Source organism: Leiobunum rupestre, chromosome 1, assembly GCF_980474605.1.
Source record: "Leiobunum rupestre chromosome 1, qqLeiRupe1.1.hap1, whole genome shotgun sequence".
NCBI lineage: Eukaryota > Metazoa > Arthropoda > Arachnida > Opiliones > Sclerosomatidae > Leiobunum > Leiobunum rupestre.
The window spans coordinates 23,618,205-23,643,791 of record NC_143384.1 but is presented as its reverse complement, the minus strand read 5'-3'; the positions used below and the strand labels follow the sequence as shown (position 1 = coordinate 23,643,791).

Here is a 25,587-nt window from a genome sequence, read left to right as displayed (position 1 = left end):
ACTTTCTGATTCTATTTTAATTTTTTTGTTTTTGGATGGTTTATTTTATTCGAAAGTAAATGGTTTGGCGCCCATAGAAGCGCGCGCATGTTTTCGAGAGAGGTCGGGTCATATCTCTAAAAGATACCAGATAGCGTGGGAATATATTGTTTTATCCTCTGGAACCGGATTTTTTCCAGTCAGTCACCATACCTCTCTCTCTAGCTAATGGATTCGCTAAATTCGATGTGATGATTTTTCTAGCATGATTTGCGAAAGATAAAAATATCTTGCTGTCGTTTTTTTCCCAATTTTTGGAAAACTTTTGGTAGTACGTTTTTGTACTCTGTCCTTTAGTTCTATGCAAAATATACATTACGCAATATTCGCCGCAAACGTTACTAGTTAGTCCTTGCAATCGTCTTTTGCTAAATGTCCACGTCTTACACATTGAATTTAAATATTTTCTGATTGTGGGTAAAAATGGGGGAAGCCCCATTGAATCAAAATAGAATCCCCGTTTTCGGCCATCGACGTAGACGCAAATCCAATGAGAACCTGTTTCGCCCCTTTTATCAAAATTAATGATAAGCGATTGCGGATATTTCACCATGGGTTTTAAATTATCTGAAGAAAACACGCCTAAAAAGTTCGGTGTTTTATACAGTGCCTGAGATAAGTCCACGTTTGTCGTAGTCATTTTAATAGTCTCGAATAATGTTCCTATTTTTATCTATCTGTAAACAAGATTGAAATTCAGCGTACACGATAACGACCGTAGAATCTTTTAAAGGGGTACCAAATCCTAAATCTAAACGTAGTTGCCCTCTCTTTACGGGGTTCCAAAACGTGACGTCACTGGCCGAATTGTCGGGGGTTAAATCAAAAGCATATAGGGCAAAGCCTAGAGGAAAGTGAGCCAACGCAATGTGATTTCCCCCGTCTTGGTAGAGTATCCCAGATCCCGAGAATAGCGAATGATAGGCCAGCGTAAATTGTTTACTATTAAAATTAGGGGTCAACGCTTTCGAAGGGATTTGTTCGTTATCAACGTATAGAGCCAGATAATTTAGGTCGAAATTTTCAAAATTATAAGGATTAGACTTAACGGAGCCCTTATACGCTTTGTTGGTGGCTAAACCAATAATGACTCTGTTGGGCATCGGACCTAAGAATATATTGTCAAAACTATCGTTCTGAATAGAACTAGCTAATGTTTTAACTTTAATTTCAGTACGAGTAAAGGGATATTTGGCATTGCTACGTAATAATCCTTGCTGATGGGCTAATAAAATTTTAGGCATAATTTTAACTTTACGTACAATTAGAGCAGCGTCTATAAATTCGACTTTATACGCGTCGACAGAGTCGCTAAAAAGGGTAAAATTATCGCTATTTCTAGTGAGTGAAACCTTAAGTTGTACGCCATTAATTAAATATTTGTTGAAATTAAAAATGTCACAAAAAATGTTCCCGTAAAGTTCAATTTCTTTTGATTCAGCAGCTAGAACCTGACGTTTTATGAATCCGGCGTTTGTTATCAGATCCATACTTCCAGCCGTGTCATCGTACCATCCAGATGTCGCAAGGTGAGTGTTTTTTGCATCGTACCCAAAGTTGAGCAAGGTTTCGATATAGGCCCTATAGGGGTAATTTGAGGCCGATGGTGAAACCGTCGTATCATTGAGTTTCACTTCGCATTGTTTGAATAGCGAATGCAGAGAATTGTTCACGAGCGAAACGTTAGACCCGGCATCCAAGTTGTCACCGTTGGTTTTGACGATTTTTACTTTACAATATATCATTGTCATTGCCAAATCTGTATAAGAGTCTCCCGTACCCGGTACCACGAATTCGATGATAGAACTGCTGTCGATAGATGAAATTGGCTTACACCATACCGTTTGACCTTTTTCAACGCTGAGTTGAGTTGGTAGTTCGTTGAAAATATTTAATTCGCTTTTAAGTACTTCCATTTTTTTTAGAGAGCAAAAATATCGCGAACCGTACGCGTGAACTTGCGGCGTTTAACTGAACTCTTTTTCTTCTTCAATGGTTTCTTAGTAGTTTTTCTTCTCTTGCGACGACCCGAACCTTCTTGCGCTGCCATTTCGTCCACAGTTTCTGTCATTCGTTTATTGGCTGACGTTTTTAAGTCCTGACCTTGCAAGACGTCTCCGAGTACTTTCTTTCCTGTAGAAAGAGCCCTTTTTCCCACGTATTTGGCAGACTGTTTTAGGAATGGGAATACAAACCTAGCTAGCCCTGAAAAAAAGCTACCAATTCCGTGTCCTTTTTGTCCCGCAAACCCAGAGAAATAAGGTAAATCTACTCCTCCCCCCGCCTGATTTAAATAATATTGCATGTAGGGACAATTTCTATCAACGTACTGATAAGCCATTCTTTTTTTTTTTTACTGAGCTCGTCGTAAATGTACTTTACACGTGACTGAACCAAACTGAAATGGCACGAATTCACCTAAACTAGTTCTTATATTAATGTCGATACAGTCAAAATAATTTCTACTCAGTTTAAGGTAATGCGGAGAATCGAAAGTTTTTGAAACGGTTGATCCATTGGGGGCGTTTTGGTCTACAACAATTGTTCGCAAAAGGGGGGCTAATGTATCCCCAACCATTTCATTTCCTACCAAATCGGAATACACGAACATAAGATCGGGGATGAATAAGTTTAATTGCATAGGGGAATCTGATCTGAATGCTACCTTAGGTGAAATATCAGTAACATTATCTCTAAATCCTAAAATTTTCCTCAACTTTGGCGATAACTCGAGTTGATAATAATGTTTACTATAGGAAGTGTATTGTACGTGTCCACTTTCTAAACTATATTCAAATTTTCCTAATGAATCATTATCGAACTCTGAATTAGCGCTTTCCTTTAAATCAAGGTTCAAACTTTTAATACTTTCATTAAGTACTGCCAAAAGTTCATGAGGATTTTTGTAGTAGCCCTGAGGTATCTCGCGGAAGTCGTAGGTATATTTGTAATCTACTATGTGGGCTGGAGGTTTCGATAGTAATTCCTTAATTTCTATTCCACATCCCATTGGCTCGCTTACGTTATAAAAAGATAAAGGATAAATAATTTCTACCAGAGCAATTTCCCAATCTCCGCGTAAACTAATGGGTTTGGCCAACGTTGTAGAATACGAGGCTAGAGTATTTTCTGAATTATTCTTATTCTTATCTCTAGTATTACTAGGAAGAGTTATGTAAATCCCAGACGTCATCTTGATTAACCCAACTATTAAACGATGGAGGATATCCTAGCCAACTAACGTACAATTGTTTTACTCCGTTTTTAGTTCTCTGACGTAAAATCTTGTTTAACTTGAACGAACGAGGCGCACTGACCTTTTGAAGCTCTCGAAAATAGAACGTTCCTTTTATATCGGTTTCTGCCAAGTCTTTTATTTTATAAACGGGTGGATGTCTTTTAACTATAGCTACGACTTTAAATATTTCTTCGGTATAATTAGCTTCGAAACCCTTTTGAAATATCATTTTAGTTGTATTTATTCTAACCAAATCCCCTACTTGGAATTGCGGTTTCATTTTCAGTTTCTTGGCATAATATTTAGAGTAGATATTATTGTACACACGTAATACGTTATTTTCCGAAACGTCATTAGGGGCCATTTTAATTGAGCTATGATAAGAGGAATTGTACGCTTCGACCAAGTCCTGTAAGACTTCCAAATATCTATTTGTGGAGTGATGGGTAAAATATCTATACATTTTTGTTTTTAACGTTCTATTAAACCTTTCTACGATAGAGGCTTTTATTTCGTCATTTTCGGTACTAAAAAATTTAACTTTATTCTTTTTGAAATATCCTTGTACTTCTTTATTCCTAAATTCCGTGCCCTTGTCCGATTGAAATTTATATGGAATTCCGTCTTTAAAAACAATTTTTATATTTTTCAAAACCTCTTTCCCCGATTTAGTTTTAAGAGGTAACCCCCACGCTTTTCTACTAAAACAGTCTATAATTGTTAAAATGTATTTGTATCCGTCATTATCTGCCTCTAACGAGCGCATATCGTTAATATCAGCCTGGTATTGTTCCCTTATATTACTAATTACTATTTTATTTCGTTGAAACTTTTTATATTTCGGCCTATGCATCGTAAAAGCGTCGATTCCTCTTAACCATTTTTCTACAGTTTCCCTACTTAAGCCGTGAGACTTTACGGACTGGAATAACCTTTCAGCGCCTCCGAAAGAAGCCGGATGCTTCGGGTTAAAATATATTTTTTCTAAAATAGCTTCGCCCATACTTTAGACTTTTGCGCGCGACTCCTTGTTTGTTTATAAGAGTGAAGAGAAGAGTCAGACGTGGAGGAGGAGTGATCTCGGTTAAGGCTACGAGTGGGACGGGGCTTATCTGTCCTGCGCGCACGCCCACTTTGAGGAACCGGATACTCGCGTTTAACGGGAGAACGTCGTTGTCGGGTTCTCGGAGCTAGCGGGGAGGGAAAGCCTTGGATTGCCGGTGAAGAGTTAAATTGGGTTAAATTGGAAATAAACGCGAAATATCCGATAGGTTTTGGGTGGGTTTTAGGATTTAAATACGCTTTGGTAATTTCGCTAATATTGGAACCTTTAATAGGTCGACCGTTTATTACGAGCTCCCCGTTTTCATCCCACCGTATTCTTTCGGGTACAGTTTCCAACTGATCCACCATGCTTTGCGCTTTTTGGTAATATATCAAAGGCAAATCGTCTATCCAGTCCCTACTTAGCGAGTCGAATGCGGGGGCAATTTCGATTTCTTTAGGAGCCGAAGCTTGCTTACGTAGATTTCCGTGTGTCATTAAAGCTTGTTCGTATAAAATCCATTTCGAGGCGTCGTCTAAATCTTTCATATTTAATATTTGGTCCATCTTAACGTCTAATTCAGAGACTGTCAGAGCGAGGGGGTGCGGGAACGGGTCTGGCTTTAAAACGCCGCTAGGGACGAGAATCATTTTTCTGGCGTGTTTCATTGTTTACTACCAAATATAGAACCAAGAAGGGTTGAAACGACGGGTAGAAGAAACGAGAAAAATCCGCCCCCAGACTGAACTAACAATTTCTTTTTACTTTTCCAAGCTACCCGCTTACTAGCTAGTTTTCGAAGGGTATTTTTATGACGAGATAACCTGGTTTTTTGGGTATTTGATAGTTTTACGTTACCAATTAAAGTGTTATGAATACATTCACTGATAGCGTCTATGAGGGATTTGTCGGCTTTAGCTAAAATGGCTTTTCTTTGAACGGGTTTGCAACGACCGAGATATCGGAGAGCGTCTCTCTCGATACGTACTCTACGAGACATGATTCATAACTGATTGAAGTTACGAAATGTAAGTTCTATTTATTTATTTAGGGAGATAACCGTAGCACGTTTCTCCCGGTAAAATATTAGTCAAGACTCTTTGATCTTCGGGACAAGTTTGAGTTAAATTGAATACTAGGTAACCGTGAGGTCTCGAAGTCGCGTCTTCGTAAGCGTCAACTACAAAACGCCACTTATCAGGGAACATTTGTCTAGCGAGATAAGCCACTTGCTGACGGTCTCGGGGACTTTTCAATAAAATTATGTAATGCGAATTCAGGGATATGGATCTGCTATCTTTTGATTGATGGAATAAGTTCTGTGTAATAAAAATAACGCTTAGAGAACGGTGATGGGTGCCTTTCACGAATAAATCACCAATTTGACCTTTACTCTCGCTCATCTGGTCGTCGATAACTAATAATATAGGATCTTTTCCGTCATAATCAGATAAAACAGGCAATCCTTCTTTAAAAACTACCCTGTGCTTCATTTTATCGTATAGAGCTTGCCATTCTCCGTAATACCAATGTATTTCTTTGAAACCCGGAACAAACATTTCCTCTTCGTGATTAATTATAGATTCAATTAAATAGCTTTTGCCACTCTGACTCGGGCCTGCCGTTACGCAATTAAACGGATGAATAAATTGCATGGTTATCTCTCTTCGAGTACTAGCGTACAAATGAAAATGTAAATTAAAATTCGGTTAAATTTATGGGACTCTTCAGCGGAGGAAAAATATAATCGAATAACCTATTTCATCCCTTACCCCGTATAGGTTTGATATTCACATTAGAGTCGCAAGACTATATTTACTTTAGAGTCGTAAGACTGAAACCTATATTCACTTTAGAGTGGAGAGACTAATTTTAAACGAGAATTAGCGATTGGAGGGCTCTACGTCCCCGGCCTCAGGAGCAAATAGATTCGCTTTATAGCCGTAGGGTACCGTAGTGAAGTCGTCCAGTAACCGTACCTTGTCTACGACGGGTCTATAGATTTTAGTACGGTCGACGGAAACGACCGTATGATCGGGTAGACGCAAAATCTGCCTCGGCTGGGGTACGGTTACTGGCTCGTTCGTTTCTCCGTCGACACCTATTAATCTTTTAAGCGTGTCCATATTAACCAAATCTTTAATGCCTTGATTTATACGGAACCCTTTGACTTTCATTTCGTAGGAGACTTTACCGGTCGTAGGGTTCAGTACTTTAAAGGCGTAATTTTTTGCGCCACCTGTTGCCAATTCTTGGATGTACGAGCCTTTTCCGTACTTTGCCAACTCATCGGTCATGTCTCCGAGATAGTTGCCCGTATCAATCTCTATTCCATCTCGTTCTTTTAGATAAATGCAACTATCCGTATCATAATAATACGTAAGCTGGCCTAATCTCCTTAAATAAGAGTATAACTTGATCCTAGCCATTGCGGTCGTATAGGCAGCAATTACTACGTTCGTGTTTGGGTAAACAAGATCAATATCTTTCAAAAACGCCCACTTGATCACGCAATGCGTTTGACTTAAGGGAATAACCGATTTAACTTCTATGTCTGGGTCTAAGAATAAATCGAAAAATTTTTTGGGATCGCTAATAATAGCCGATTGGTCTTTGCGAGGGTTTAAACCAAAACGACCCCAAAAAGAGTTAAGACAAAGCTTCGCGATGGTACGAAGACCAGGGTTCTTTTTAATATTGGTAGGATCAAGTTTTACTCCTTCCTTTTCGTAATATTCGTCAACGTATTTCTTAATCTCTTCATCGGTCTCTATTCCCGCGGGTAAGCCGCTGGATTCCTGTTTGAGTTTAAGAAACGCGTTGACGTACTCGGAGAAAAGACCGCCCTCTTTCGATATCGGGTTGTATTTTACTACCTCGTATTCCCAAATTTCGTGAATAGAAATGACCTTGTAACCCATTTCGATTGCCAACTGTACCTCGTCTGCAACCCAAGTACCAGTTATTTGTCGCTCTGAGTCTTCGTGGGGACAATCCTGCTGGTTTCGAGACTCACTACATTTTTGGCAGTTGGCAAACACTAGTTTCGATCCTATTCTTTGGGGTAAAACGGGATGGTAGAGAGCTTGAGGCGGTAACATTGTGGCTTTTATTAATCCGTTTACGGTAGAAATGTCAGGGAAAGGAGCTTTTACATGTATTTTAGGGTGTCCCACGGGTAACTTGCAATACTTGTTACACCACGGATAGAGTGAACAAATATCAATGTATTTAATTTCCTCCCCCTCTTTACACTTGTGATGTAATTTCAAGGCTGACGTACGTCCTCCGAAAAAGGCTTCGCGGGGGCGGATTGGTTCTTTAATTTTTAATTTTAAATTTTCGGTAGAAAGATATGCGTTGATGGCGGGGTTAGTACTCCGCTCAGCTTTGAAAGTACATCCCCATTTTTCATGGACAGTGTATCCCAATTGTTTCAAGCGGTTAGTGGTAGCAATGGTTGACGCGTATCGCGAATTATGGGTCTGAGTGTTGTCGCCGTATAACGCTAAGTTTCTATTGATAGGAAAACACTTTTTACACCCGTGAAAATAACATCCGTGATATTGAAACACTTCGTTATCGAGAAGTCCGTCCACGTTAATGTTAAGAATTCTAGGTTCAAATCCATTAAAAGCAGACTGAATTTCCTTCCCTCGTAAGTGAGACATCCATTCAAGCCATTCGATCGCTACAAAACTCTGGTTGCAGTTCATACGATAGCCGAAAGGGGGCACTACACCAATCGTATCGGACTGTAAAAAGTGTTTCCTAAAGATAAAACTGCATACTCCCGCAATCGTTATCGCAGTTAAGAACGGGTCTATTTCAAATTTATCCATGAAAATAGAACGATATGATAAACAGCCTTGCAAAAGAATGTTTACGTCCTGGCGACAGTACCGGATTAAATCTCTTTTATAATCAAAATAATTAAAGTTGGGGTCCGAATTTCCGCAAGCTTCGGACCGGGAATCGTTATACCACTGGATAAATTCATCGTAGGCCTTACCGCTTAAACGATTAGGGTCGTACGCGTCCATCGGAGGCATGTCATTATGTAGTACGTAATTGGTTTCGTTCGAACGGGCTGGATCAAATTCATGGTCTACGGTATTAAACAGTAAATGCGGGAAATGTCCCTTATTTAAATTATTATCTAAACCAAATGTGGAAACGAATTGAGAAAGGGCAAAGGGCATAAAATTTAAGGAATCTAAGAATTTTAATTTTTTATACTGTACATTCATGAATTTGGTCCCGTCTGTCAAGACTTTAGGGGTCCACTTTAAATCGACCATTTTACGTACTATAAATTGCGCGTCGTAACCTTTAGCGTTATGGGCAATACATATTATCTTATCAGCCACTCTGTTAAGCGTACGAAGATACTCTAGAAAGTCGCCGACGGGGTCTTTTGAGAGAAATATTTTCTCCCGAGGACCACTACCGCATTTAGCGCATGCGTACTGACTATCTTTTTCTTCGAAACAGAATTTACACGCTTTTTGCGAGACGCATAAAATTGGTTCGTGAATCAAAGCATTGGCGTCAGTACGATTTGTTTGTTTACATTCCAAGTCATAAAAAACAAAGACTTCCGTTTTTGGAGTACTTCTCTTAGTTGGTGGTGATTGTTCATTGTCGGAGTCGTGGACCCGTTTATTATTGCTATTTATTCGAGAACGAGTAGTTTTATCGGCAGAATCTTTACGGTCGGTCTCTAAAGGTTGCATGTAACATAGATGACCTGCGGGGTTAAACTCACTACACGAAAGACAATAGGTCTCTCCGCAAACGTGTACTGCCTTACGCTTAAACATACTGATAAATTTTCCGCAAAGATTACAAACGTAAATTTTATTACATAAGGGCTCGGGTCCTGATAAATGGTAATCGTAACAATTTTGATTAGGGAAAACTCTTAAACATGTTTGGCAAGTTATTTTATCTACGTCCTTCCTGCAATCTTGTTTTCTACAACAAGCGTGACAGAAAAGAAGGCATTTATGGTCAGCGAGATGATTAAAACCTACTAAACATTTTTCGCAAAAGTAATTAAACGCGAAAAGGGGTTTGGGGTTAGTAATTACGTTGAAATGTGTGTCAATATTTAGAAGATAAAGACGTTTGCGGAGAGGTCCTTCTAGTTCCCTCTCTTCTTCGACGTCGCCGAAAATAACTAAGGGTACGGGATCGCGTAATCGAAAAACGATAATACTGTATTCGGGCAAGATTTCTTGGAACCGAGTTAAAGCGTCCGGACCCGCGCATTCTTCGTCTGTTAATGCAGAATAAGCCAAAAGGGTCCTAGCTTCGCGGGTCTGTAATAGCATTTCAATATTTTTTCCTCTACACTGTCTTATAGTAGTATATTTTCTTTTAAGTTCTCCATCATTTTTATTTTCCATGTATTCTCTATGAGCTATGGCTACTACAAGAGCGCGTGCTAAACAAATTTTATCCTGGTTATTTATCGTTATCGTGCAATGTTTATAAAAAGAAAACTCTTTTTCAAGGGAAATCCCTAACCCAACTGATCTAATTCCTCCTTGCGGTAATCTGACTCGATTAAACGTAACCGTAACTATTCCTTCAAAAAAACTACCATCGTTCTCGGATCTATAGCTTTTTTCATCGATATACGTCATCAACCATTGCAAGTCTAATTGGTCCCGACGCCGGAAACTGACGTTAATTTGAAAACCGGGGTTAGTGACGTTCACGAATGAAACCGAAACCATATCTGAAGGCAAACAGTCCTCTAATAGGGTTTCCATCAATATATAAATACCATTTTCTATATTATTTTCTAACCGGACATTTAAAGTCCGTCCCATTAGTCCAAAATTTGGGAAATTTTGGATATTATTATTCAATATTTTAACAGAACCTGGTAAATTAGGAAAGGACGGAGGCGTTATTGGAACGTCAACCAACCCACCTCCAACTTGAGGAGGAGGAGGAGACGAAGTGGGGGCAGTCAAATTTGCGTTCTCGGGGTTCGCGTTTTTCTCAGCAGTCTGAGACGATGGAGGTGAATACTGCGGAGCTCGTGAGGGGCCTGCGACCGCTATAGGGTCATTATTACGCTGAGGGGAAATATTATGAGGTGGCCTACTACTACTACTACTACTAGCCGTACGAGCAGCTAACAACGCTTTAGCTTCCTCGAACATTTCGGCTGCCCTTGCGGCTGCGGCTGCAAGTTCCTCCGCGTCCCGTCGGGCAACTTGTACGTTCTCAGCTAAGCGCTGAATGCTGTCCGTACTGAGGGACGACATGATAAAATTATCTTCCAAAGATAAAGAGTGGCATGTGTCATCTGATTCTAGAAAGGGTGAGGGAGCATCCATAGGCGTATACGAGGGCGAAAAACGTACTTCGGCATGTGGAATAGAACTAGGTCTTAAAAGGGGTGAAGGTAAATTATCGATAGGGGGCGAACAGATTTGATGGGTTAGTTGATATTCTCTAAGATAATCTCGTACCATTGTCATTTCTTTTAAACGTTCCAATTGCGAATCAGTTACTGTAGTTAAGGAAAGGGTAGGGTCTTGGGTATCAGTTAAATCTATTATTTCCATTTCTGGAGAATCGGGTAAAGTTACTATGGGTACTTCCGGGAACTCGTTATCAGTTATATCAATCAATTCAGGGGAGTCGATTATAATCATTTCCGGGGTATCAACTAAATTAATTTCTGGGTATTGTACACCTTTCATTTTAATGCCGATTTACTTAAACCTTATTCAAAAAATTACGATAAAAAAAATCAAAATAAACTTACGTAGAGAGAGAGAGAGCGCGCTTCAAAAATCCTGGTACTAGACGCACAAAGAACAACAATAGAGTGACGTTCCCCCGGTTCAGGCGCCCCCCTTATATAGGGCCTAGGGGAAGATAGTAAGCTTATCTCTTATTCCCAAAGAACTTGTTCAGTTCTCGAGAATATATTAGGGTTATGCTAAAATTTATACTTATTTTCGCAAAATATTCCATTTAACTTCATTTCCGATATGGACACTGAAGTACAAACATCTGCCATAATCACCGTCCTGAAACAACCTTCTAAAATTATAGCCGTAGTGATTATTTTAATTACAATTTTCTTATTTGAGTTCATTTTGTGGTATTTTGAAAACGTTTCTACCGTAAAATTGTAACTTTTTTCACTGTAGCTCACAAAATGGTATTAAAAGTATACTAATTTTATGTTAATTTCTATTAATTGTATTGTTTTCTAGGATATGATTGCATCACAAGCTCTCGAAAGGAAACTACAATGGGTTTTTTTTCTTCTTCCAAGTGGATTAATATGTGACGTCAATGGGGATAATTAGAGGCAGTTTCGAGCACGGGACGGTTTAATTTCGAGTGTCTAGAACTGTTATCTCAGAGAGAGAGAGCCGATAGAATTTGAGGGTTATTTGAAGTTTAGATCACGTGATGAATTAATCTCAACAAGATAGGAACTGATTAATCTCCCATGCGTCATTTCTCTCTGAGACGCTGAACTGAAAAGAAGTGCATCCGCTTTGCTCTCGTCATCTACCGTAAACATGGAAAAACGATCTATTGGTAAGCATTATTTTATTAATACTATTACTATTTCAATGGACAAAGGCTTAACATTTTCATTTTCTATAGCCGAGACGCATACCGTATCCAAACGCAGGGGCCAAGAAAGACGTATCAACATAAAAATCACGTTAGGAGGATCAGTCTACATTTCTTTTGGTTTCGACGGATCAAAATTACAAGTTCTCTTCTTCAAAAAATCGAACGAAAATATTCTGTTCCTGACCTCCGAAGCTTTCACCAATCTACTCTCTCTTTGGGGAGAGCTTTTCGCCGCTACGCAAACCGGAGCATCGTCTCTAACCCACAACATCATCGACTATCACGACAACAACGTATCCATCGTCGCCACTACCAACAACATCAAATTGAACTCTGCCTACGGTCATGTTCTGGATCTGGGAGCTCGCGAAATCGGTGAGTTCCAAAAAAAAATTGATTTTATTCGGTTTCAAATAAATCTTTTAAACGAACATAAAAATGTTATCGAATGCATGTACTTAGCTATTGTTAAAAACCTTAAAAAAATTCACGAATTATTATATGGAAAACCTTTCGAGGGTTTATTTTTGTACCCAGATCAATTTAATTCGTACCATCAAGTAAAATCTTATTTTGGCTGTTTTAAATCACCCTCGGAAGTACTACAAGATTTTACTAATTTACTCGTAGATAATCAATTAACCTGTAAACTTAGCTACTTTAATTTGTTTTCATTGTGTAATGCACAAGATAACCATCTAATGGAATATCTGATAGTACCTACTAACATGTAAACAAAGTTCTAAAATAAAATAAAAAATTAATTAAATTGAAAATAACTTGTTATTATTGCCTAGAGATTAGAAATTAAGGAGTTCTGAAGCGATAAGCAAACGGGTAAAAATCTAATCTCCAGATATCTGCGCGAGGAAAACTAATTTTGGAGAATGGGGATGGGGGGAAAGCAACTGGTGATTAGAAGGGGTGAACGCAATGGGGGAAAGGAGCTGGTGAACGAGAGATAAAGTATCCAGTGAATGGGGGGTTGGGGGAAAGCAACCCGTGAACGGGAGAATCTGGTGAATAGAAATTCTGGTGATTGAGATGGGGGCGCGGGTGGGGGAGGAACGGGAGAGGCGCGGGTGAACGGCGGGAGCCAAGCTCTTTGTGTCTATCCGGTGATTGAGAATGAAATTCTCAATCACCGGATAGACACCCTTCTCTCTTATTATAATGACGGTCCGATATCGTGTCCGAAACTAGTCGGGTGAAGAATGTTTTAAAATGAAATTTTAAAAATTTTCTTGCGCACTTTAAAATTCGTTGTTTCTCCTTTTAAAAATAAATATTATAGAATGTTTAAAAAAATTATAATTCTACCATCTAACAATCGTAAGTGGGTCCAGGGGTAAAAGTAGAGGATTTCGGTGGGGATATATTTCCTTGATTTTGTTTATATTTATATTATTAGTACCTCAATAATTTTGGTTTTTGGCGTTTTGAGCACGTGGAGCATTTTCTAGATTTTAGGCCAAAGTAGACGAATATTGCGAGAAATTGTATTTTTCCTAGGTTTTTATATTAGATATTAAAGCTTAGCCAAAAATAGGCCTAATTTTAAAAGTAATTTAATAATTTTCAGGTTCACCATGGTTTTATATTTGGGTGTGGAGTGAGTATTTGTGACGTAATTTGAAGGGGGGGTTGTCTTTTCAATTGGTACTCTTTGTAACGAGTGCAAAAGGGGGGGAGGGAGGGTAGCCTAAGTTTTCGGCGTTACGTAAATAATGGACTACTTTAAACAGATTTTTATCTTCATTGGCATTCTGAGTACTCCAAGTGATGTATCTCCGTTGCCACGGTAACGAGTTTATATCAGCTTTTTCTTCCATGATGTCAAGCATGATATTTAGACGCTCAGGCTGGCCCCGTGATTATTTTTCGAAACATAATCGTGTGTTGTTCTTCATCGTGCTTTGTGACGTAGAATGACGTCGTTGCGTTTTTTTAAAGGGAATATAACCTGTAGCAGACTTTCAAATAGTGGTATTTTTGGTGAGAGTCCTTGGGACCCCGGACTCGTGGGGGAGTGAAATGGGATAGTGAAAATTAAATAAATATATGCAGAAACGACAGGAAAAGCATATAGTTTATGATATATCTTTATATTGTGTAAAACGTTTTTTAATATAAATTGGGGGTCCTGGTGACCCTTGACCCCTCTTTGGATGATTTATTTCGAGGGTCTCAGCATTTATTTTGAGAGTCAATGACCCCCGGACTGCCCTAAATTGAAAGTCTGACCTATCGCTTTTCATTGAGATCCCATATTTTTCGCTCCGTCGTTGGAGGTTATATTCCCTTTAAGCCTCCTCTTATCTTAAAGGAGGCTTAAAAAGAATATAAACTCCGGTATTTCGTGTGGAACTCCAACGTTTGGAGCTCTGGCCGCTCTTGCCTTTGGCTTTAAGAAGGTTTGGCGCCACTGTACAGGGAAATTTGAAAAATTAATAGGGTCTTCCATAAAGATTGCTTTGCAGGTTAATTCCCTTTAGCTACGACCAGGAATCCATACCTCTACTTGGAATGCTTATCCTGCCGTATCGCGAATAGTAAAATCTCTCTGACGGCTTTGGCCCCGCCTACGAGAGAAAAAATCCCACCTGCCCGCGGTCCCCTCTCACGTTGTTGTTTGTTAAGTTAACATAGTGACGTCAAAAAACCCGTCAGCCACATCGAGACGAAAATCTGCCGCGATAAGCAATCCATGGTTAATAAATGGTGGACTTATTTTCTTTTCTTACAGAAACTGTGACCTTGAAAAGGCCTAAGGATGGAGTTGGAGTCAAAAAAGGGCGTCAACGACTTAATCGGCGACTTCGGGTTCACGCAGAAGTTGGTGTTCGCGTCTCTGTTCTTCCTGGCGACGGTGCACAGCTGGCATTCGGTGACGGTGACCTTCTTGGCACCGCGAGTGGAGCACTGGTGTCGAAACCCCCAAGTTGTCAACCAGAACATAACCATGAACGAATTGCTGTTGGCCGAGACGGACCTGGAGGAGAGCCTGGCGGATGGCAACGGGACCAAAAGAGTGTCCGATCAAGTGTCTCGCAACTACACGAAGCTCCTGGACGGGTTGCCCGACGTTTGCTCCTGCGGGGACTTGGAATTCAGCACCCGGGTGTTTACCCACACGTTGACAGAAAAAGTTGGTAAATGGCTGGTTTTACGAATTAGTGAGCCTGTTAGCTTTTATTGTCTAGTGTCAGGATAAGTTGGTAAATGGCTGGTAGATCTCTACGAATTAGTAAGCCTGTTAGCTTTTACTTTCTAGTATCAGGGTAAGTAACGTGCAAAAATTATCACTAACGAGGAGACTACCCGAGGTGATAATCACCGATTTGGTTGAAACTAGGTGGGTATGTAGACCTTATGTTAACATGAAATTTCACAAAGGTAAAAGTTGCAATGGGCATTAGTTTTGCCATGGCAACCGAAAATGTTTTTGACAACACAGTATGTATATTTTCCCATTGAAAATAACATGGGAATCTGAGCACTTCTAAGGGTCCCCCCTGTGAAAAATTTCAAAACCAAAAAAATTTGATAAAAATATGTAAAAATTGTTCAGAATCGGTAAAAATGGAGAAAAGCGAAATGTGAAGATAAAAAGTTGTATTTGCCAACTAATCGCCGAATCGAGGATATTAAATTAATTTTATCGAAATTAATAAAATGGAATTAAGTTGTTTGAATTTGATCAAAATTAACAATTTTGATTAGAATTATTATCATTATTTTGGGGACCCTTAGAAGTGCTCAGATTCCCATGTTATTTTCAATGGGAAAATATACATACTGTGATGTCAAAAACATTTTCGGTTTCCATGGCAAAACTAATGCCCATTGCAACTTTTCCCTTGGTGAGATTTCATGTTAACATAAGGTCTACATACCCACCTAGTTTCGAGGGGCTGATCACTCCGCGTAATCGGTGTACAGAGCCGTACCTTTGACTGTACTAATGGGATTACGCGTAATCTTTGAAGTCCCTGCCTTTGGCAGTGCTAATCTAAGCGTAATCCGGTGTACAGACTTTCTAAGAGTGGTTAGCCCCTCGCCTAGTTTCAACAAAATCGGTGATTATCACCTCGGGTAGTCCCCTCGTAAGTTGTGAATTCCAAACCCGCGCTGTATGATAAGCGGAAGACTTCAAGCCTAACATTTAACATTTTTAGGCACGTGCTCGGGATTTGGGAAGAAAAGTTTTCCGATTTCGTCGGTAGCTAATGGGTTATGTAATTTCGAAGAACGTCGTTTTTGCTTATGATTAGCGTCCTTTAGCTTATTAGTCCAAAACCGCAAGTAACACAACAATCAGCAAAAATTATCACCGAACTGATTTTCAGAGTTATTAAGCGATCAAGGTTAAGTTCAGCACAGAGCCCCCTAGTGTCTATATATAACCCAAGGCGAAATATAATATAATATAATATAACCCAAGGCGAAATATTCTACTTCCAAGGACGATAACATACTACTCACAAGGAGAGTACCCGAGGTGTTTATTGCCGAATTTGTTCAAAGTCGGCCGTAATGTAGACCTATATGAGATATGAAATTTCCAAAAAGGAGACGTTGCACTACCCATTCGATTTGCCATGGCAACCGAAAATGTTTTTGACCACTTGAAACAAAAAAATCTCCATTTATAAAAGCATGGGATTTTCTCGGTTTTTTAAAAAAAAATTGAAAATCACGAAATGGGTAATTTAAACCACAATAGGCAAATTTCATCAAGTTTGGGTAAATTGGAAATTTTTGGGATGTAATTGTAAGAATTATTAAGTAAAATAAGGAAAAAATCTTATTTTTGCTTATCAATTTCCCGAAATTTCTTTATTTTATTAAAAATTAACCACTTAATATTTTTTTTATGCGGTTTTCGCCATAAATTTTAGTTTTTCTAACTGGTTAAAGCTTGACCGTTCCGCTTTAAGAGGAGGAGCTTGCTCTTCGACCATGAAGCAACGATAAAAATCGTAAAAGTATATTGGCTTACTTTCTTACCGAATGTGGCGTTTTGAAAGATCGTTAGGTCACATCAAAGAAAACACCGAGAATTTTCAATTTTCAATTCGCTACCATTTCGACACGAAAAAGAACAATTATCTAGCCATTTGTTTGAGGTCAAATCGTACCTTGAATGTATATCTTTTATAAACCTTATTTTCTAGCTTCTAGCTAATTATCCAGACAATTTTGTACGAAAATTAAACTCGTTTTAATAATAATTGTAACTAAAGTAATGAATTTGAATATTCTAGCTGGGCCTAATATGCGAACGCAGTTGGATGTCTTCATTCGGTAGCTCACTGTTCATGTTCGGTGGACTGATTGGAAGTCTCGTTTTCGGACAAGTGGCGGACAGGTCAGCGAACAAACTTTGAAATTAAGCCTTGGTCCAAAGAAAGTGAAATGTTTAAAACTGAAAACGCGTAGCTTTGGGCGTCGAAGTTCGATGTTGTACTTAATCGGGCCGACCATCGTGGCCAACGTACTTATCCTGTGGTCCTACAACTACGCCATGTTCGCCGTGGGACAGTTCATCTGCGGAGCTGGTGGAACTGGCCTCTTCAACATTTTGTTCGTACTTAGTGAGTAATTGTGTCGAAATTAAGTATAATGTCTTGGAATGTCTAAGAATTCATTGCCACCGAGAAACGGGTGGATCTTAAGTCAAGATACTTCATGACGAAAAAAAATTATTTCAAGCCAAACAATTGATAATTAAAATAAATGACTATTGAAGGTCACTCCCCGATGAGTTGTCTCACTGAATGCCTTGTAGAATATGTCACGGTCGTCACCAAACCGACATAGTTCCGCGTATAAATCACGTATTTTGATTTTAGATGGTTAAAAAGAGCGCTATAGGTATGGGAATTTCTTTGAAAGACAAGGCTTAATGTTGACTAGGAGCCTAGTGGAGCAGAGTCTAGCTTAGCACCTTTTAACAGGCCGTTGTAAACCACTGCTTTTTCTATGATAATCATCACGTTCCTTAGACATTCCAAATGTACATAATATAGATTCCTGCTAATACGAAATTCGTATCATTTTGTGCAGTGATGGAGACAGTCGGCGCCGAGTACAGATCCGTTTTGGGGACCAGTATTGAGTTCAGTTTCAGTACTGGACACTTGCTGCTTCTCTTCGCGGCCTTCGCGCTCAGAGACTGGTTCTACATTCAAATTGTCGCTATCGTCTTGACCTCTCTCGTCGCAGTTTTAATTTGGTAAGTTTCTTTTAGTGCTTTCCTAGTATTTGGGGTGAAATTTGTTAGTTGTCTTAAGCTCTTTGCTTACTAGTTGTCTTAAGCTCTTGGCTTACTAATTGTCTTAAGCTCTTTGCTTACTAATTGTCTTAAGCTTTTTGCTTACTAATTGTCTTAAGCTTTTTGCTTACTAATTGTCTTAAGCTCTTTGCTTACTAGTTGTTTTAAGCTCTTTGCTTACTAGTTGTCTTAAGCTCTTTGTTAACTAGTTAACTTTTATTCGGAAAAGGTGTTGTAGTCAATATATAATCTTGTTTGCTGTTAGAAAGGTCAAAATTTTTTGGTGGATCAACACATTTAAAAAAAATTTCCACCAAGTTTAATCTTGGATTAAAAAAACTACGGGACCCGAATCTAGATTGCAACGCCGCTTGTAGCGACACGGTGTTTAGTATTGGAGAGATTTCCACTCAAATATTAAATACGCGCGCATTATAAGCCAACCGCGATAAGCTTAACATCTTTAGCCCGTTTTAGAATGAACACACATTTTTAATGGACTTGAATCTATGGCATTAGGTGTAATACGTATTCTTTAGCTCTGAACAAAATTCCGAAACTATCACCATAAGTTTATAACCATGTTCCATAATTGTGTCATTTAGTGGAAATAATGGCTGGTAGATATGTGTTGACGTCGTACATTTGACGTCGTATCCAAAAAAATGTGCAATGAACTTAAAAACAAATTATCACTCAACACATAATTACCAGCCACACACTTATGGAAAATGGTTATAAACTTATGGTGATGGTTTTGGAACTACGCGAAATGTTTTGGGGTTTTTCTCATCTTGTAGTCAGTCTTACCATATGTAACATAATAACAATAAGTATGACAATTTAGCAAAATTTTTCAACAAACTGATTTTCAGAGTTCATGCGCAGTCTAGGTTTAGTTCATGCGCAGATCTCCCTAGTATCTAAATATGTCAAAGGTGAAATACCAAGGAGGATAATGTACTGTTCAGTTCGGTTTCGAGTCCCAATTGGAGGGGTATCTTCCCATTGCGCCGAATCCCATTTTACCAAATTCCGCCAATGTTTTTGATGAAATTAGCCCAAAGGCGGGTTTTGTATTTTTCTACCACTTTAAGAATTGCCAGGTTAGGATAGGTTAGGTTAGGTTAGGTAACACTGCATGCTGTTCTGACAGATGATGAAACGGATAAAACCGAATTCTAAACCCGGAGAAGTGCGGACTTTTCGGTCTAATGGGATTCGGCGCAATGGAACAGATTCATTGGAGGTGGGCTAGAGTATGTGTTGAAAAAAGATTCGACAAGAAAATTGTCTTTAAAACAATAGGGAGTGTCATACTAATGGTTATTTCATTACTTATGGTTATTACATTACTTATGGTCTAGGTTTCTCTGAAACATTTTAAAAAAAGTCTTAACGATTTATTCCGTGTAATATTTGGGAATGTTTTATTGGGGCTATGTTTCCATCTGTTCAAAGTTAATGGTCTTAGGCAACTTGTTTTCAAAAGATTATTTTCGTCGAGTAGTTTTTCGAAACTTTGTATTTTCTATATTTGTAATTTATCAGCACGATCAGAATTATATAATATACCTCTTGAAGAAAGATAATTAACCTTAGATTGTGTCACCGCTCGCTAATCTTTTAAAGGACTTTACGTAAGAAAAAAATCGATATTATATTGATTTTTCTACAACTAGTTCAATGGGGAAAAATATGGTTTTTAATAAGTAAATATCTCTACTCAGTTTAAATTTTATTCATTTAAATTGAGTAAATTTATAGCACCTGGTTTAACAGAAGCTAATATTGATTGGGGTTAGTTTATTCATGGACCAAGAATCTAAGGTTTAGGCCAAGCGCCCACACTGCTCTTCGTAACGTCTCCGTCCTAGCTTTCACAAGCCTTTGCTTCGTAACGAAGCCAATGTCTTGTGGAAGGCAGAACGGATACTAAACGGAGAGTTAGTGGGCGCCTAGCCTTAGTCGGGGCTGAGGGGACAGTACGTGCGAGAAAGTTAGGCTAATCTTAGTTCATTAATTTAAGTTTAGAAATGAAATGGATCCCAGTGAATTTGATTAAAAAAACCTCAGCCATTCACGACTTATTGGTTATTTTTACTTAACACAATAGCTAATTACCATTACTTAAACTTTTCAAGAACCAATTTCCAAAATAAAAGGTCTAAAGCTTACTAAGCCTCATCATTTAACCGATAACAACGGCGCCATTTTGTCAAAATTGAACGTGAACGCTCCAGCTTCTCTACGAAACTACGTCGGAAATCGACTGCAGCGACGCCAAGTTTGTCCACATTGAACTAAAATTAACCGTGATTTTCCTATTCCCAGTATTCAGGCGTGCTTTTTAAAGCTTGAACAGTGAGTCCCCTTAGATTCCTGGTCCACGGACAAGTCAATTTCATCTGTATTTCATTTGTAAATATTAATTTTATTTAAATTTAAAAAGTAATACGTGTAATTTAATTTCTTTTTAAATAAATTCAGGTATTAGATTCTTGCTCCATTGCTTATTTTAAATTTTTCGTAGGCGTAGTATTATAACTCTTCGACATCCTCCTCCCCCTTGTGACGCGTGGGCGCCTGCTTGGCACATAGGCTTCAACCTAGTCAGCCTTATCGATAATGCGGCCCTGGGTACATCGGTATGTCTCAATCCTGCGAAGAAATCTTGAAATCAACTTTAAAATCTCGAAACCTTGGCGAAAATCAGTTCCAAAATCTCGAAATCCGCCTTAAAGAAAAACAAGAAATCAACACGAATATCGGGCTCTGAAATCCCAAAGTCGGTTCTTTTTTTTGAAATGACTTCGACATTCAAAATCCCGTACGCGAAACTTGCGAATGTCAAACCCCTGGCTGCTAACGTTCGTGTTTCAATTTTACGGATACTTATCTCGTATGAAACAAACTATATACTTCTGGTACGATGTGTATTTCATCAGCAAATGTAATTCAACGGAAAACCACTGTACTGATTTCATTTTTAACATTTTTCCTTTTCAATTTGAGGAAGAGCCAAAAAACTTACAAACCCGATATTTTATTGTTATACTCTCAAACGGGGTATTTTTCAACGCATTCAAGGTTAAAATTTGACCTTGTATGTACGAGGAAATGCTTCAAATAAGGCAAACCCCGAGACTAGAAGAAGTTCATGCTTATCGTTAAAATTTGAAATTTCTAGCTAACATTCGTCTACACGTGATCCGATAAAAAAAAAGAATATTTTATCAAAAGGATCCTAAAAATATTTTAAAGTGGCTGACAGTCGTTGAGTAATTTGAAAATAACATTTCCAAGACAAAAGGTTTATATAATTCACTCAAAAATAGTTTTATCGGCTCAGACTAACGCCGCCACCGACAAAAAAGGGGATTAATTTTATCAAAAATCGGTTATTGTAACCACTTGTAGTGCTAATCTTGGTTTATTTACACAAAAAAATGCCGTATTACCAGAACAAAGTCGGGCGAGACAAAAGTTAAAATCGTTGCCCAGAAATATAGATTTCGTTTAGTCGGGCGATACAAAAGTTGAAAAATATATTTCGTTCGTAACTTTTAGGTTTGTTTGTAACGTAGAATTTTATATGACCAGTAGTACATAATAATCGGGTCAAGTCACCCATTGAAAAAAATGTTCGGGGAGCTTGTAGAGGCGTAAATTAAATTATCTAAAAGAGACACGATACTTCATGACCAATGTTTTTTAAATTAAATCTTGTTCAAATATTTATAATACAGCGAGCTTACGTTATGATCAAGTTCTAATTTTAGTCATGAAATATCGCGCCTCTTTTATTCGCGACCGAAAACTATCGCTACGCCCCCTTTGTTTCGGAACCTAAATGCCCTAAGACTGCGTGATGTCAAAGGTTTAACCTTTGACTGTTTGTTAAAATATTCGGGATTACGTCTAGCCGAGGCCGCCGTCGACCAAAAAGAAATCTCGTAAGGCTTAAAAACATTTTTTTGCGTCGATGCAAAAAAAATCTCAAGGCTTAAAAACATTTTTATTTGCGTCGATGCAGAAAAAATCCCGTTAGGCTTAAATCATTTATATGGCGTCAATGCAAAAAAAAATCCCGTTAGGCCTAATACATGCTTTGGTCAAGTGAAAACATAGTTCTGTTCCTTTATGGTGAAAACTAGTCATGAGGGAAAAAGACGGAACAGACGACGTTATGATGTAGGGGAAATGTGGTTTCCCAAGATAGAGGGAACGAAATTTTCACTCACTGACTTGATAAACCCTTAAAATAGTAAAATACTAATTAACTAATTTATCGTTATTTCTTCCATAGGTTCCTACCCGAATCTCCATCATGGCTCTTGGTCACAAATCAAATGGATGAGGCCAAAAATTGCATCTCCAAAATTGCGAAAAGGAATAAATTGCGAATTGAGAATTTAGATCGTAAGACTGCCTTGTTGCGGGAAAAAGTTGAGGTAATATTTTCCTATGAAAAAAATCCACCAGATGTCGCTAATTTATATTCGCTCGTTCTAGAATCCAAACGACGCGAAAAATAAATCTAGCGCAATTGATTTATTTCGTACGCCAAGGCTTAGGATTTGGTCCATTATCATTTTAACATACTGGTAAGTTACATCATTAACTTAACGCTTTATACATAACTAATCTTATATTAACTAATTAGCTTCACAACTGGCTTCATTTTCTACGGCATTTCTTTAAACATTGGTATTTTCGGAACCGATCTCTTTATGGATTTTTTCCTATCGACAATCATTACGTATCCCGCCGGTATCATCTGCATTTTCATCGTCAAATACGTATCTAGAAAGAAAACCCTGGCCGGCATATCCTTAGCAACGGGCATCGTCTGCTTATGCTACACTGCCGCCACTTTGGGTATTTTTTTAAAACCTTTTTATCGACAGATGGCGCCGTTTTCACAAATGGCGTCACTTGACGCGGGCTATAAGTTAACTAACAATTTTGCGTCTACTTCCGAAGGCCCTGAATGGTTATCAATCGCCATGGTAACCTTAGCCAAATGCTTTATCACTCCTGCCTTCCCAGTTTCGAATACGTACTTAGCCGAACTTTATCCAACTACCATTAGGAGTATTGGTATGGGTGCTGGTGGTTTTACTGCCAGAGTTGGTGCCGCTGTGGCTCCCTTCGCTAAGGAACTGGTACGTTATTAATTTGTTACGCCGAGGGCCCGAGGGGTCCGACATTAATAATAATAATAATCAGCTAGGCTAATACCCAAGGCACCACCTTAGGCCCAAGTCATCATGCGACTTTTGAAGCCCTTAATTCAGGTGGCCGGGTTACAATGCGTAGGAGGGTGGTGGAAAGCCCTGCATGCCACGAGATCGAGCCAACAGCTCCCTACACTAACTATTACCGTTAACCTAGACAAGTTTTTATGGAAGGGGAAACCGAAGAACTCGGGGGAAAACCCCTTAAACCAGTGGGGGCGAGAACTTGCAAACTCAACGCGGAAGGAGTTGTTCCGAGTGTTCACCCAGTGCCACAATCTGGGATCGAACCCGGCTCCTCTTGCTGCGAGGCGAAAGTGCTAACCACTCCGCCACCCCACCATTCAGTGGCGTCGCTAAGGGGGGGTGGAGGGGGCGGTCCGCCCCGGGTGACACCCGTTTGGGCGTGATTTGGGGGTGACACCCGACCGTGAAAACACAAACTATAGAGACTGGTAAGTAGCCCACCATGATATCCGCCCCGGGTGTCACCCATGCTAGCTACGCCACTGCCGACATTTGCAAATTTTGCGTAAGGGACTTTAAATCTCAAAGTGACTTAAGAAATCTAACTGATTTTGAGATTTCAGAGCACGATTTTCGTGTGCATTTCCGTTTTTATAGGCTGATTTTGTGATTTTGGAACTGATTTCTATAATCATTTTTCTCCAGAGTGTACGGGATTTATACGAATCTCGGATCCCTGGTATAATTACGCGTGCACAAAGTAACTCAAAGTTAAATTTTTTAGGGAGAATTAACCGATCCACGTATTCCTATGGCCTTATTCGCCGGTTGCGCCATCTGTTGCGGAATTTCGATAGTTTTCCTGCCCGAAACGAAAGATAAGAGGCTTCCAGATACAGTCGAAGAGAGAGAAGCATTCGAACTGTAAGTTCACTAACGCTATTTGCAACGAATTCAGATCACTTTTTATGAGAACGGTAACATTAAGCCTTTGCAAATTATTAGGTTACGTAACACATTCGTTCTTTTTCAAACAATCTGAATACTTGAATTAATGAGCAATTAGATATGTTTTGTGAATAAAATTTTAAACTCTCCAAGAGCTTGGGTGACAAAACAAACCATTTTCTGTTGCGTTCACTTTTCGAGCCTACGTCTTCCTTTTTTTTGTCGACGGCGGCCTCGGCTAGACGTAATCCCAAATATTTTAACAAACAGTCAAAGGTTAAACCTTCGACGTCCCGCAGTCTTAGGGCATTTAGGTTCCGAAACCAAATACCATAGTCCAGGATACGAGTAGATCAGTGGTGTAGTTAGGATTTAATAATAATAATAATAATCAGCTAGACTAATACCCATGGCACCATAGGCCCAAGTCATCTGGCGACTTTTAATGCCTTTAATTCAGGTGGCCGGGTTCAAATTTGGTTCTTCCAACCTGGAAGTATGGATTACTGCTAACATATTTCCTATAATAATTTAATTAAGCCTTGGATTCATCTGAATATTACGGATTAGGTTTAGGATGATTTATACTGGTTTTGCATTGCCAATATAGGCGCTTCAATAAAATTAACAAGAAGTAATATTTTAAAGAGCCAGGACCTACAATGCACGGTTTATATAGTGCTTGTTAAAATAATGGAAATTTTCAAGCTCTAATATGTCAAAAAAAAGCTACCTGCTTAAAAGGAAACACTTTTTGCGTACCGTACAAGTGAAAAGTTTCCAAGCACTATATAAATAGTAACTTGCGGGTCCTGGCTCTCAGAAATATTACTTCTTGGCAATTTCCTTGAAGATGCTTTATTGAAGCGTCTATTCTGCTAGATTAGCATTTCAGCGAGTATATTTAACTATAAAAACTGATTTATTGAAATCTATGAATTCGGTTGTATTTGGCGAAAAACAGCAAGAACTACAAAAATTAAAATTTTATTTTTTTCTTTTCAGAGTCAAAGTTACATGACTTTCCATACCCGTGAAAAAATCTCAAAAAGTGGTTCATTACTTCATTATACGTTTTTCGTACTTGTTTTCTTTTTTTTTAAGTTTTCATTATGTTTTATATACGTGTTAGAAGTCTTTCACGCCTTCAATTATTCGTTTACCTCCCCCAATCTTTTTTTGTTGATAATAAACTTTATTGACTTCAAAG

At 38.7% G+C, this 25,587-nt stretch overlaps 1 protein-coding gene and 1 long non-coding RNA gene across 3 annotated transcripts in view; both read left to right on the top strand.

Moving 5' to 3' along the window:
* The window catches only part of LOC149961891 (organic cation transporter protein-like), a 43,884-nt gene extending 18,297 nt beyond the window's left edge, over positions 1-25,587 (top strand). For both annotated transcript variants that reach the window (XM_090177201.1, XM_090177209.1), the window contains exons 2-11: positions 14,692-15,093; positions 17,213-17,316; positions 17,388-17,542; positions 18,015-18,183; positions 22,532-22,676; positions 22,738-22,829; positions 22,889-23,103; positions 23,209-23,390; positions 24,214-24,353; positions 25,383-25,587. In XM_090177201.1, the coding sequence (XP_090033327.1) occupies positions 14,719-15,093; positions 17,213-17,316; positions 17,388-17,542; positions 18,015-18,183; positions 22,532-22,676; positions 22,738-22,829; positions 22,889-23,103; positions 23,209-23,390; positions 24,214-24,353; positions 25,383-25,398 (1,593 nt within the window). In that variant the 5' untranslated portion in view covers positions 14,692-14,718 and the 3' untranslated portion in view covers positions 25,399-25,587. The remainder of the gene's footprint in view (positions 1-14,691; positions 15,094-17,212; positions 17,317-17,387; positions 17,543-18,014; positions 18,184-22,531; positions 22,677-22,737; positions 22,830-22,888; positions 23,104-23,208; positions 23,391-24,213; positions 24,354-25,382) is intronic.
* On the top strand, positions 1,376-12,551 carry LOC149961892 (uncharacterized). The gene is made up of 3 exons (XR_016481126.1): positions 1,376-1,568; positions 11,570-11,903; positions 11,973-12,551. It is a non-coding gene; the product is annotated as an uncharacterized LOC149961892 (long non-coding RNA).